The 13,468-nt window shown below is 40.0% G+C and overlaps 1 protein-coding gene across 2 annotated transcripts in view; it reads left to right on the top strand.

Annotated features, from left to right (window-relative positions):
* usp34 (ubiquitin specific peptidase 34) overlaps nt 1–13,468 on the top strand; it is a 65,726-nt gene that overhangs the window by 47,698 nt on the left and 4,560 nt on the right. For both annotated transcript variants that reach the window (XM_008418049.2, XM_017306118.1), the window contains exons 47-72: nt 60–232; nt 444–594; nt 1,743–1,821; nt 1,893–1,946; nt 2,029–2,124; nt 2,220–2,284; nt 2,355–2,430; nt 2,582–2,629; nt 2,721–2,786; nt 3,371–3,451; nt 3,650–3,735; nt 4,392–4,560; nt 4,728–4,802; nt 4,901–5,052; nt 5,153–5,306; nt 5,394–5,438; nt 6,117–6,221; nt 6,575–6,722; nt 7,534–7,838; nt 8,683–9,012; nt 9,985–10,142; nt 10,256–10,334; nt 11,057–11,183; nt 12,166–12,273; nt 12,352–12,456; nt 12,545–12,669. In XM_008418049.2, the coding sequence (XP_008416271.1) occupies nt 60–232; nt 444–594; nt 1,743–1,821; nt 1,893–1,946; nt 2,029–2,124; nt 2,220–2,284; nt 2,355–2,430; nt 2,582–2,629; nt 2,721–2,786; nt 3,371–3,451; nt 3,650–3,735; nt 4,392–4,560; nt 4,728–4,802; nt 4,901–5,052; nt 5,153–5,306; nt 5,394–5,438; nt 6,117–6,221; nt 6,575–6,722; nt 7,534–7,838; nt 8,683–9,012; nt 9,985–10,142; nt 10,256–10,334; nt 11,057–11,183; nt 12,166–12,273; nt 12,352–12,456; nt 12,545–12,669 (3,160 nt within the window). The remainder of the gene's footprint in view (nt 1–59; nt 233–443; nt 595–1,742; nt 1,822–1,892; nt 1,947–2,028; nt 2,125–2,219; nt 2,285–2,354; nt 2,431–2,581; nt 2,630–2,720; nt 2,787–3,370; nt 3,452–3,649; nt 3,736–4,391; nt 4,561–4,727; nt 4,803–4,900; nt 5,053–5,152; nt 5,307–5,393; nt 5,439–6,116; nt 6,222–6,574; nt 6,723–7,533; nt 7,839–8,682; nt 9,013–9,984; nt 10,143–10,255; nt 10,335–11,056; nt 11,184–12,165; nt 12,274–12,351; nt 12,457–12,544; nt 12,670–13,468) is intronic.

Raw genomic sequence — 13,468 nt, 5'->3', positions numbered from 1 at the left:
CTGGAATAAGAGACAAGTGACGACTGTCGTCTCACCGCGATCCGTCTTTGTTCCCTCAGAGCTTGCTTCAAGAAGCTGCCGCGCATCCTGAGCTTCAACACCATGAGGTACACATTCAACATGGTGACCATGATGAAGGAGAAGGTGAACACACACTTCTCCTTCCCGCTGCGCCTCGACATGACTCCCTACACGGAGGACTTCCTCATGGGCAAAGGAGAGCGCAAAGAGGGTTCGTACCTAAATGCTCTTTTAACCATTTACTGCTTGAATCATGACACACTCACTTTTTACTTTTCCTGTTTTCAAATGTCCATGTAGAAAAACAACTTGTTTCAGACTTTAAAATGTAGCTGCGATATAACGTCTTACCGTTTTCTGATGTTAAAAAATGAAACTTGTTCCTGACTTTGTGTCGTCTTCTGCTTCGATTTGTGCCTCAGGTTTTCGGGAAGAGGGGGAGCAGAGCGTTACGGAAAGCTACGAGTACGACCTCATCGGTGTCACCGTGCACACGGGCACCGCGGACGGCGGCCATTACTACAGCTTCATCAGGGACATCGTCAACCCCCACGCCTACAAGAACAACAAGTGGTGAGGGTCGGCATGCGCTTTAACATAGCGCTCTGCAGCTTTTAGAGACGCACTGATCCAATATTAATATCTGTATCGGTATCGATATTTTGTTTTAAATTCTAGATTGGGGATTGATAATCCAAAAGGGCAGATCTATTCAGTCTAATTCTATGCTTTCACTTCAAAAACATAAAATCTTACCAATTAATTTTGGTCTAGTTTCCAGTTCAAATATCTGAGTACACTTGAAATAAGACAAAACTAACTTAAAAGTAACTTTCCCACAAGAAACAGAGGCTTGTTTTATGTAAATAATTCCTTAATATTGATTTAAAAAGGTAGTTGTCCTATTTGCAGGTTATTTGACTTTTAACATGAAATAATCTGCCAATGGATCAAGTAGCTTTTTCATCAATATTAAGGATTTATTGACTTAAAACAAGTTCCTGTTTCTTGCTGAAAAGTTTCTTGTAAGTTAGTTTTGTTATCCCAAGTGAACTAAGATATTTGCACTTGAAATTAGACCAAAAATTACTTGGTAGGATTTAGAGTATTGGCAGTGTTATGCTCTGAGTAATGACAAACCTTCTGAACTATTTGAAAGAAGATTTGATGAAGTTTATCTGTTGCTTTTGTCAGTTTTAGTTTATTATTTATTTTGGCTGTTTTACTCCTAATTTCACTGACTGATCAAGTTAAAGTTTTGTATTTACATGTGTGACCAGGCCTGTTGGTGGATTTAATTGTGCTGAACTGCTGCAAAGTTGGCAAGCAAATGTGTAATTCAGCGCATCTATCTATCTATCTATCTATCTATCTATCTATCTATCTATCTATCTATCTATCTATCTATCTATCTATCTATCTATCTATCTATCTATCTATCNTCTATCTATCTATCTATCTATCTATCTATCTATCTATCTATCTATCTATCTATCTATCTATCTATCTATCTATCTATCTATCTATCTATCTATCTGCATTTTAAAAAAGTAAAGATTTTAGGTAAATGAATTTATGTTTTATGTATGGGATCAGTATCTGCTGATGCCAAACCTCAAACGTCGGTATTGGAAGTGAATAAAGTGGATCAGTGCATCCCTGGTCCTGATGAGGATTTCCAGGTGTCTCATCCGTCTCTGACTCTGTGTGAAAACGTGCAGGTATCTGTTCAACGATGCAGAGGTGAAGCCCTTCGACTCCGCCCAGCTGGCCTCCGAGTGCTTCGGAGGAGAGATGACGGTACGAGACGCAGCTGCTTTACAAATTAAATTCCTGCGTCCCGCTGACATATTCTGTTGTTTACCCATCAGACGAAAACCTACGACTCCGTCACCGACAAGTTCATGGACTTCTCCTTTGAGAAGGTAAGAATTTATGTCCTGTTTTGTTTTTTTTATTCTGTATGTAACTGATTTAACAGCATTTACGTGTTGATCTGATGCGCAGACACACAGTGCCTACATGCTGTTCTACAAGCGAGTGGAGCTGGAGGAAGAAAACGGAAAGGATTTCAGTTTTGATGTCTCTCCTGATCTACTCGAGGTTGCCAGTTATTTTTTTTCCCCCATTAAGTTTTAAATTTTAACTCACGTTTATGACGAGCATCACTCACTCAAGTCTCTCTGCAACACTTTCAGTGGATTTGGCATGACAACATGCAGTTTCTGCAGGACAAAAACATCTTTGAGCACACGTATTTTGGGTGAGTCTTGTTACTTTTACTGCATTCCCTTTTTGCTTCGCTGTTTTCTAATTTGCCGCTGTGTTTTCAGATTCATGTGGCAGCTGTGCAGCAGCATCCCCAGCACCTTACCGGACCCTAAAGCCGTCTCACTCATGACCGCAAAGGTTAGAAACTGTTCAGCTTCCTTTCAGTTCATGGACTGAAGTGAAATTTTATACAAAACATACAAATGCTGTTTTATACAAACGGCATCAAAAATTTTATATATATATATATATAAAAAATAACTTTTTATTCATGTTCGTTCTTTTGCAGCTCAGCACATCTTTTGTTCTTGAGACTTTCATTCACTCTAAAGAGAAGGTAACTTGTGCTGCAGTGTGGATGAATATTCAGTCTCTATCCAGAATAATTGCTGGTGATACAGAATAAATGAACTGTTGTTATCATCCAGCCCACCATGCTGCAGTGGATTGAACTTCTGACCAAGCAGTTCAACAACAACCAGGCAGCCTGCGAGGTTTGAGCTTTAACACGATTCTCTGATTAAGCTTCATCTGAAGTTATTTACTTATTTATTATGGCTTTTTTTCTATTTCCCATTTCTACCCAAAGTATCTGTGTGATCCTAGATTAATTAAAACAATGAATATTAGAAAATGGGGATAAAAAATATAAATATCAATAAATTATCCTACTCCAAATATATTAAATAATACAATTTTGTTGGTATTATTTAACACAGAACATAACAGTTTGTTGGTTATGTTCTGTGTTTTGTCTTGGCCTTAAATTTATCCATTTTATTTTATTTTTCTCTCACTTTTTTGATGTTTTATTTCTGTTTTCGTTGTTTGTTCTTTTTGCTTATTGATCAATACCGTGGTTTGCTAGTCTAATATTTGTTTTCTGTGCACCGATTTCATAAAGTTCATTTTCAAAACTTTGTATGTCACCTAGTTCTGATATCTTTTTTTATTCTTTTTATTTACTGTAACATTAATTGAACTTTGGGACAAAATTTGTTAGTTATTTAAGTCATGCAACTCGTACTATGTGATCAAATATCGCTCCTACATGTTCAGTTGTTTTTTTCTTCCTCAGTGGTTTTTGGATCGGATGGCGGACGATAACTGGTGGCCGATGCAGATCCTCATAAAATGCCCCAATCAGATCGTCAGACAGGTGTGCAAGAATAGAAATGCATCCAACTGAATGCCTGAATTTCACAGGTCTTGATTTCAGTGGGGGTTTTTTTTATCTGGTTGAATAAAAGTTTAATAAAAAAATTATAAAAATATCTGCTTAGCAAATAACTTACAATACCAAGACGGTGCTATCTGGTTCTAACATTTGTAAAAATTCCCAAACTTTGTCTTCCAGATGTTCCAGAGGTTGTGCATTCATGTCATCCAGAGGCTGCGGCCAGTTCATGCCCACCTGTACCTGCAGCCTGGGATGGAGGACGGGTACGTCTCATCTGACTGAGATTCTGCAGCTGCTGTTGTTTACTTCTCCAGTGAAAATGTGCATTTCACACTGACAGTTTGTATTTTCTTTTCACACCTGATAGTTTGGCACATTCGATTGGATTGGGGACCAAAATTGCAACATTTGTTACATTTTCAGTTGATGCTTTTTAAACCTTTTCCTCTTCTCGCATGTGGTGGCGCTGCAGCAGGAAACACTGAAGGAAACGACGTCTTAGTTTACATTTGTTCATGAAATGACGATGGAGAGGCATCAGATTTTAGTGGTTGTAGGATTTTTGTCTTTGGTAAAAAACCATGAGCCATTTCTCCTGCTAGCACTAGATTTGGTTGTGTTTACCCAAATTGCCCCACACTATTTCCTGCTTCCTGCTTTTGTTCACTTCAGCAGTTTTGTAGGCGAACTGTACTTCACTTTCTTAGTTTGCATCAGAGTTCATTTGTACATTCACACCTCCCCAAACAAACTGGACTTTATAGTTTGATTAAAAGCAGACTAAACAGTGCTGGTGTGAATGCACACTCAACAGTTTACGTTTCTGACTCAGTTTCCCCGAGTATTTTTGTGTTAATCAGTCGTGTTGTGCATAACTTTCAGTGCACCCCTCTCTCTCTCTTCTCTTGTGTACGTTCAGCTCCGATGACATGGACGGCCCCGTGGAAGACATCGGGAGTCGATCCTGTGTCACTCGATTCGTCAAGACCCTCCTGTCCATCATGGAGCATGGCGTCAAGCCTCACAGCAAACACCTGACCGAGTACTTCGCCTTCCTCTACGAGTTCGCCAAGATGGGGGAGGAAGAGGTTCGTTTCATGTTTATTCTAACACTCAGCCCACCGAGGTGTAAACGTTTTCTCTGAGTGGTGACCTGCTGAGAGACGATCCAGCTGAATTTATTCAACCCATAAACCTCTAAGGATGCATTCAAAGATCTGAAAGCTAAGTTTCTGTTTTTCCGCGTGTTGAACAGAGTCAGTTCCTGTTGTCACTACAAGCCATTTCCATCATGGTGCACTTTTACATGGGAACCAAAGGTCCAGAAAATGTGAGTTCACACACAGATAACTGCTTCTGTTTGCTGTAAAAACTGCACAGCCAGCAGGTGACAGTAATGGGATCGAACTGAGCTTTGTTCCTCCTCAGCCTCAGGTTGAGGTGCTGTCAGAGGAAGAGGCAGAGGAGGAGGACGAGGAGGAGGACATCTTGTCTCTAGCAGAGGAGAAATATCGTCCAGCTGCTCTGGAGAAGATGATCGCGCTCATCGCTTTGCTTGTGGAGCAATCTCGCTCTGAGAGGTTCGACTACCTGAAGCAGACACGGCGGAGCGAATATTAATCTGTTCTAAATGAATAAATCAAAATAAAAATCACATCTCCCTCTCCGTTGTCTGTCCAGACATTTGACTCTTTCCCAGAGCGACATGGCGGCTCTGACCGGAGGAAAAGGTTTCCCCTTCCTGTTCCAGCACATCCGAGACGGCATCAACATCAGACAGACCTGCAACCTCATCTTCAGCCTCTGTCGCTATAACAACCGCCTGGCTGAACACGTAGGTTTCTGTTGTTTAGGGTTAGCAGTTTTTTAATCAGAGAAATATTATTTTGAAAAATGGAGTAATGGTTGTTTTTCTTCTTAGATCGTGTCGATGCTCTTCACCTCCATTGCCAAACTCACTCCTGAGGTAACAACAAGATCCTCTTGTTTAAAGGGGCAGTATTATGTAAAATTGACCTTTTACTTCATGTTATAACGTTATTCCCTCAACAACAGCACACCTGGAGTGTTGCTTTGATTCTGTCATGCATGTTTGAGAAATCCCGTAATCGTCATGGCAACCATCCAGCTGTGCAAAACGCCTGGTTGGACCTGGCTCCTCTTCAGAGGAGCATTTTCCAGGTTTCTGAGCTTCTGCCTCATAGAGCAACCATTCCCTGCTTCTCCCTCATTCAGCTCCTTCAGACTAGCCAGCAGCAATTAGCAAACACCTGTTGGAGCTGCACCTCTACTGAGCTCGTTATGGAGATATTTCTCAGTGAAATGGTGGTAAAAACGTTGTTAAAGGGTTAATAGAGGAGCCATGTTGTGGTGACTTCCTGAAGGTGGAGTTTTATAAAGAGCAGGAGCTTTTAAAGAGACAGAGGCGTTAAACAACAGCATGTAATTTCTTTTAAATCATATGCTAAATGAAGAGCATTTTTTAACTGAAAGCTAATTAGTTACTTGATTGTGCTGTAAGATGGCACTGTGTTCCTGGAAAATATATAATACTGCCCCATTAAAATAATGTAAACATGCTGAAGAAAGAGTTTTGACCATGTCTCCTTGTGAAGGTATAAAACGATTCCCTCTGTCCCACCAGGCTGCCAATCCTTTCTTCAAGCTGCTGACCATGTTGATGGAGTTCGCAGGCGGGCCTCCGGGGATGCCCTCCTTCGCCTCCTACATTCTCCAAAGGATCTGGGAGGCAAGTAGAGCCAATCGATCTGATCAGTTAAATCACTCAGTATGGTGTTGTTATAATTACATGAGCCTCACGCTGTCGCGGCGCCTGCTTGTGCACCTCTGAATTTTTGACACTCGGTGCAGATCGCCTTCACCATCGTTCACACAAACTGGACGATTGGGAAGGTGCTCTTCTAGAGCAGCTCCCCTCTCACTGGCCTTTTATAAACCCTCTGAAAGCTCATTTTACAATATTACATCTCCAAGATGCGCGTTAACTATACATGCCATACCGTTGTCTTGGCGCTCAACACAAACTTTGAAAAGTGCGACTGTATCTTGGCCTTAATGTTTCAACCCTCTGCTTCCCTACAGGTGATCGAGTACAACCCTTCCCAGTGTTTGGACTGGCTGGCCGTCCAGACTCCCAGGAACAAACTGGCTCACAGCTGGGTGCTGCAGAACATGGAGAACTGGGTGGAGCGTTTCCTTCTGGCGCACAACTACCCCCGAGTCCGCACATGTGAGGAACCCTCTGTGTTAGCCCAGCTAGTAAACATTAAAGTTATTAAAACTATTGAGGCAGCCACCATTTTGCTCCCATTTGTTTTCAGATAAATTAATTTGAGTTGTTTTAAGGTGACCTATCATGCTTCCTTGAACAGGTTAGAATAGGTCCATGTGCTTTACAAAACATTATTTTATTTTATTTTTTTGCACAAAATCGTTCTTAGATGATATTTTATTCTGATCAGTTCTATTTTTAGCTCCTTTCAGAATGAGCTTTATTTGGGCATCTTGTCACTTTAAATCCCAGGAAGCTGCTGATAGCCACGCCCCCAACTCAGCGTTTACACAGCAGCAAACAGATGCACAATTATAAAACCATACATCTTTGAACAGCATTAGTTGAGCCTCCTACACAACCAACAAGAATGCAGCAAGGGGTTTCTGGATGATAACAACAAAGCACTGGACTTTTCCAGCAGCCATTGTACAGCAGTAAAACCAGCTGACCAAACGTGCTGGAACTCTGCTTGGGTTGCTAGGCGACGAGCTGGAGTTCCGCTCGGGTTGCTAGGTAACAGCAGAGTGACCATCAATTGTGACTCAACACTCAGAAGGTTTTTTAAAAGGCTCATTTTCCACATATTTTATGCACTTGGGATGTTTTCAGAAGCAGTTTAGACTCAAATTGAATTGTAAAAATGTCCAAAAGTGAATTTTGCATAATAAATCCCCTTTAAAAGCAATAATACACAAGAAGTTGTTGTATTTAAATAATCTACTGTCCTAGTTTGAGGTGAATCTGAGTCGGTCTGTCTTCCTTGCAGCTGCCGCGTACCTCCTGGTCTCCCTCATCCCCAGTAACTCCTTCCGCCAGATGTTCCGCTCCACTCGCTCCCTCCACCTGCCCACCCGCGAGCTGCCGCTGTCCCCCGACACCACCGTGGTGCTGCATCAGGTCTACAACCTGCTGCTGGGGCTGCTGGGCCGGGCCAAGCTGTACGTGGACGCCAGCGTTCACGGGACCACCAAGCTGGTGCAATATTTCAGCTTCATGACTTACTGCCTCATCTCCAAGACGGAGAAACTCATGTTCTCCGGATACTTCATGGACCTGTGGAACCTCTTCCAGGTAGTTCATCGTTTAGCTGCTCATCCAGTTCTCAAATCTTAGTTTAATTTGAAGATAAAATATTGTTAAAGACAGCTCAGATATGTAAACATTAACTGGCTGTGTCAGTGAGTAAGTCTTTTTGTGTGCTTTGATTAGAAAGCAGCCTGTAGTTATATTTTTAGTTTTATTTTATTATTGTATATAATTTTTGTAGCCTTCCAAAGGACTGCAGATGTGAATTAGCTTATGCTACAATCTAGTACAGTTCATCAAATGTTGATATTTATGTTTGAGCTGCACATTTCTAAATAAAATTGATTACTGATTACATGTATCGATTATTGAAGTAATCAACAATTTTAGTAATTGATTGATTGTTACATGGAGTTTACTATGCAGGCTAAAGAAAGGCCATTTAAGTAATTAAACCTGGAAAAAATATAGAAATGTTGCATTTAAGATGGAAAAAATAAAACTTTCTCTGTAAAATTATTACACCCAGAACTCAAGTTGCACCTTTTTGCCGTCATATTATTAACCATTTAATCTAAAAAATAATCAACAGATCAACTCTTTGCTGTATTAAATGAAGCAGAAAGTGCTGAACGTTTCACATGTCGATGTTAGAAATAGTTTTTAGCTGCAGATGCCTCCTTTTGCTGTTACTGCATTTCAGGAAATAAAGTATTTATTTTCTCATTCAAGAGGAATTTAATCTAGTCTTTATTTGAGTCTTTTAATGTTTTTAATGCTATTAATCAGTTCTTAAAAGAATATTTAGTTTATGATTTGCACATAAACTTGTGCTGCCACCAGTTTTGGTCTCATGTTTTATGTTTTTTTTTTTTTTTTGCTTTTCCAGCCGAAGCTGTCGGAGCCGGCCATCGCCACGAACCACAACAAGCAGGCGCTGCTGTCCTTCTGGTACAACGTGTGTGTGGATTGTCCCGAGAACGTCAGGCTGGTGGTGCAGAACCCCGTGGTGACCAAGAACATCGCCTTCAACTACATCCTGGCGGATCACGACGACCAGGAGGTGGTGCTGTTCAACCGGGGCATGCTGCCCGCCTACTACGGCATCCTGCGGATGTGCTGCGAGCAATCGCCCGCCTTCACCCGCCAGCTGGCGTCGCACCAGAACATCCAGTGGGCCTTCAAGAACCTGACGCCGCACGCCAGCCAGTATCCAGGGGTGAGGAGACGGAGGAGCCGTTCTAATAACTTCAGTTTTTATAGGTTTGACTTTCTGGAGCTGATTTTAGTTCCGATGTGACCAGCAGGGAAACTCTGTGTGGATCTTTCTTCAGAGTAAATCCTGTCAAAGTTCTGCTAATGATTTGATGCTGATTTGTTATAAATTATTTGTAAAATCGATACAAAAAAGTAATTTTACAAGACGCCCAGCATTCCTCAATTTAACTGCTTTATCATGGAGGAGTTCTCAAAAAGTTAATACTAAATACTCATAATATTATGACTTTATTCTGGTAATAATATGACTTTATCCTCATGTCATTATACTTTATGATAGTTTTACAACTTTCTTCTGGTAGCACTACGACTTTATTCTCATTATATTCCAACTTTACAAATTTATTCTCGTAACAATACAACTCATATTATTTCAACTTTAATCTTGAATTATTTCTACTTCAAACTTGTATTATTACAACTTTATTCTTATATTGCAACTTTAATCTTGTATTGTTTTGACTTTATAATTATTTACAGTTTCTTGTATAAGTACGACTACTTGTGTATTAATTTGACTTTAATCTTATACTGTTACAGATATTTGCATATATTATTACAGTTTATTAGTCCAACTTGTCTCAGGATATTCTGACTTTATTCCCACATTATTTTGACTTTATCGTTGTTTCATATCTTTATCTCGTTTTAATCTTCTTGTAATGTTATGACTTTAGTCAAAAAAACCTAAATTCTCTCTTACTCAGACTTTTCTTTGCTGCATTCACTGTTTGGAAAATTTAATTTTCTCGTCCATCATTAAATTGCCCGTTACTTTTTCTTTGAGTTTTCTTCCGAGATACTAGCAGACGATACCAGAACAGTCTGGTTCATCGAGTCCTTTGAGAACTAATGCGATGATGGCAGCATGGAGGGAAAGTGGATCTCTGCTGATTCCTGTCGCCCCCTGCAGGCGGTGGAGGAGCTGTTCAACTTGATGCAGCTCTTTGTGGCTCAGCGCGTCGACATGAAGGAGGAGGAGCTGGACGACATCAAACAGTTTAAGAAAACCACCATCAGCTGCTACCTGCGATGCCTGGATGGACGCTCCTGCTGGACCACCCTCATCAGGTCTGCATGGGCGCGCGCACACACGCACACACACACACACACACACACACACACACACACCCAGAGCAACAGATGGAGGAAACTCACCCTCTGAACGCGCTGCTCTCCCCCAGTGCCTTCAGAGTTCTGCTGGAGAACGACGAGGACCGACTCCTGGTTGTGTTCAACAGAGGCCTCATCCTCATGACCGAGGTAGGATCACCTGTCAGTGATCAGTGTTTTAGAGCTACAACTAACAATCATTTAGTAATCGATTATTCTGACAATCAAAAAGATTTAAAAAAATTGGCACATTCTGCAAGTTTTTTATTTACCCTGCTTACCATGATTTTTAATATTGTCATACAATGCTAAAAAAAATTATGAAAATATACAAATAAATAAAATTCTAAATGGTAAAATTAACATTTTATTGCATAAAATGCAGTAACATTATTCCTTTAGTGAATGCTTGATGATTTGTAGCAAAGGATGCAGCTAAAAAAAAACTAACTTCTCATATCAACATGTGAAAAGCTCAGTCGTTTCTGCTGAAGAGCCAATCTGCTTTTTAACGATTATCTGATTAATAAGGTTCCTAATAGATTTTATTTTTTAATGGCTTTTGCAGACGTGAGTAGAATATATTTATAGAAAAAGGTTTTTAATCAAATGCATATATATTTTTTGCACAGTTTTGGCTTGTTCTAACCTGTTCAAGTGTTTTACACTCTGATGGCCTTTTTTAGAGTTTATGTTTTCCAGTTATCAATTAATTGATTACTAAATTAGTTGACTGTTATTTCAATAATCGATTAATCATGATTAATCACGTTTACCCAAAAATTAATAAGACTTAATCTAATTGCTTTTACACTAAAGCAACAGTTAAAATGTTAATCGTTTTGTTCTTTTCTCCTCTTGCCTCCCTTCAGTCCTTCAACACGCTGCACATGATGTACCATGAGGCCACGGCGTGCCACGTCACCGGAGACTTGGTGGAGCTGCTCTCCATCTTTCTGTCCGTCCTCAAATCCACCCGGCCGTACCTGCAGCGCAAAGGTCAGACCGCCTCTCCTCTGGACATGGCTTTAAAAACAGAGTGAAACTAGAGAGACGAGGTTCAAAATGTGGGTGGAGCCAAAAAATCCAGGAAACTTAGATGCACCAGTGCAATCACAACAAGATAGAATAGAAATTATTGTCCCATAAAGGGGAAATTCAGGTGTAACGTGAAGGTGCAGCATCAAGTATAAAGGTTCACACAAGAGTTTTTAAAGTGCTAAAAACAATATATAAAAAATAAGACTAACAATAATAGTCGGCCTGTGACGATAACACACTTTTGCTGGACAATAAATGTCAGAAATTATTGTGATGAACGAAAATATTATTGCTGTGAGACCATTTTCAAGTAATATAATAGTGATTGCATAATAATTTAAGAACACATTCTTAAACATTTAATGGATATTTAGCACCGCATCTGGAAGGACCTTATAAATATCCAAAATAAGCAAAATAACAGGAACAAGAAATAAAATGGATACTAAAGTCTCTGTAAACAAACTGAAGCTTTTCCTTGTTCAGTCTTTGGTAGAAAGAGAGACACAAGAAAAAACAATAAATAATGCAAATGGAAATTATCAAGGTCATTTTAATATATTATGCAATTAAATTATTGCTTATTGCAACGGGACTAAATAATAATAATAATAATATCATCAATATACTAGTAGAGAACACTGTGCAGTTATTACAAATGAAATGATTGGAGTTGCGAGCCAGGGATGACTTTTCCAAAAACGTACATTGAATGTTTAAACTATTTACAGTTCAGACAAGCAGAAGGTTAATAACAGCGGAAATGTTATTAAAAAATGAGTAAGAACAGAGCAGGTGATTCTGCAAATGACAGCGTGGATGTAAATATTTATTTGTTTTCTCCTTCATCCAGTGTTTGTCGGATATCTGCAGTCGACCCCCTGATGAATGTCTCAGAGATGTTCGATGCTCACAGCAGGTTTCTCTGTTTCCTCCTCAGACGTGAAGCAGGCTCTGATCCAGTGGCAGGAGAGGATCGACTTTGCACACAAGCTGCTGACTCTGCTCAACTCGTATAGCCCTCCTGAGCTGCGGAACGCCTGCCTCGGTAGTTTCATCTTTTATCCTCGTCCTTTCTGACTGTGGGGAGGTTTTGTAATTTCCTGCGTTGCTGTGCTTGTTTCAGATGTGCTGAAGGAGCTGGTGCTGCTGAGTCCTCATGACTTCCTGCACACCCTGGTGCCGTTCCTGCAGCACAACCACTGCACCTACCACCACAGCAACATCCCCAGTGAGCAGCTTTCCCCTCAGCACTCATTGGTTGGTTGTTTTTAGTTGATAAAAAGCCAACAATAATTACCTTCTGCTCCTGTTTGCAGTGTCGTTTGGCCCCTACCTGCCCTGCAGGGAGAACATCAAGCTGATGGGAGCCAAAAACAACATCCGGCCTCCAAGACCAGAACTCAACATGTGTCTGCTGCCCTCGTTGGTGGAGAGCAGCAAGGTACCGCCATTTCTGTCTCGTTCAAATTCAGTGCAGTACTGTAGGCCTGTCGCAATAAGCAATAAATTAATCGGCCGATAAATTAAAACAGTCAATAATTTGCATAATTTGTGGTTTTTCTTTCTTTCTACTGAAAACTGGATGATAAAAGTCTTCAGTTTGCTGCTTTTGGTCTCAAGTAGCTTCATTTTTTTAAATCATAATTTTGTTTTTGTTCATAATTAGTTTTATTTGTTGCTGTTTTGTTTGTAGATTTTGTCTCTTTAAAATGTCGTCCAGTTCCAGTGGTAAATGTTAGAATTTAAAGTTTGTTCTTTGAGAAGATGCTCTTGTATTATTATGGCGGTACTTTATATTGGCCTGGAAAAAAAACAATGTTATCATTTATCACAAGACATTTTATCATCCAGTAAAATGTGCTATTGTGACGAGCCTACAGTTCTGGTTTTTTATATGTATATTGTTTATTTACACATTTAATTAACATTTTAAAGTTATAGCAGGTTATAGGAACAAATGCTAATTTCCAGGACAGGCTGATGTTATCAAGTCAGATTTAATTTTAATTAAGTAAACTTAATTGGTGAAAAGCTAGTTTAATAATTAATTACATACGCGTATAATAATTCATTATTATTATTACTAGCACTTTATTTATTGGTTTTTAAATAAAAACACAAATCCACCTGCTGGCCATCGGGAAACCTCCCCATCCTCCCGATGACCCGCTCCTGGTCCCGCCTCCCCATCCTCCCGATGTCCCGCTCCTGGTCCCGCCTCCCCATCCTCCCGATGACCC

Source organism: Poecilia reticulata, linkage group LG1 (assembly GCF_000633615.1).
Source record: "Poecilia reticulata strain Guanapo linkage group LG1, Guppy_female_1.0+MT, whole genome shotgun sequence".
Taxonomy (NCBI): domain Eukaryota; kingdom Metazoa; phylum Chordata; class Actinopteri; order Cyprinodontiformes; family Poeciliidae; genus Poecilia; species Poecilia reticulata.
This window is presented reverse-complemented; position numbering and strand designations above follow the sequence as displayed.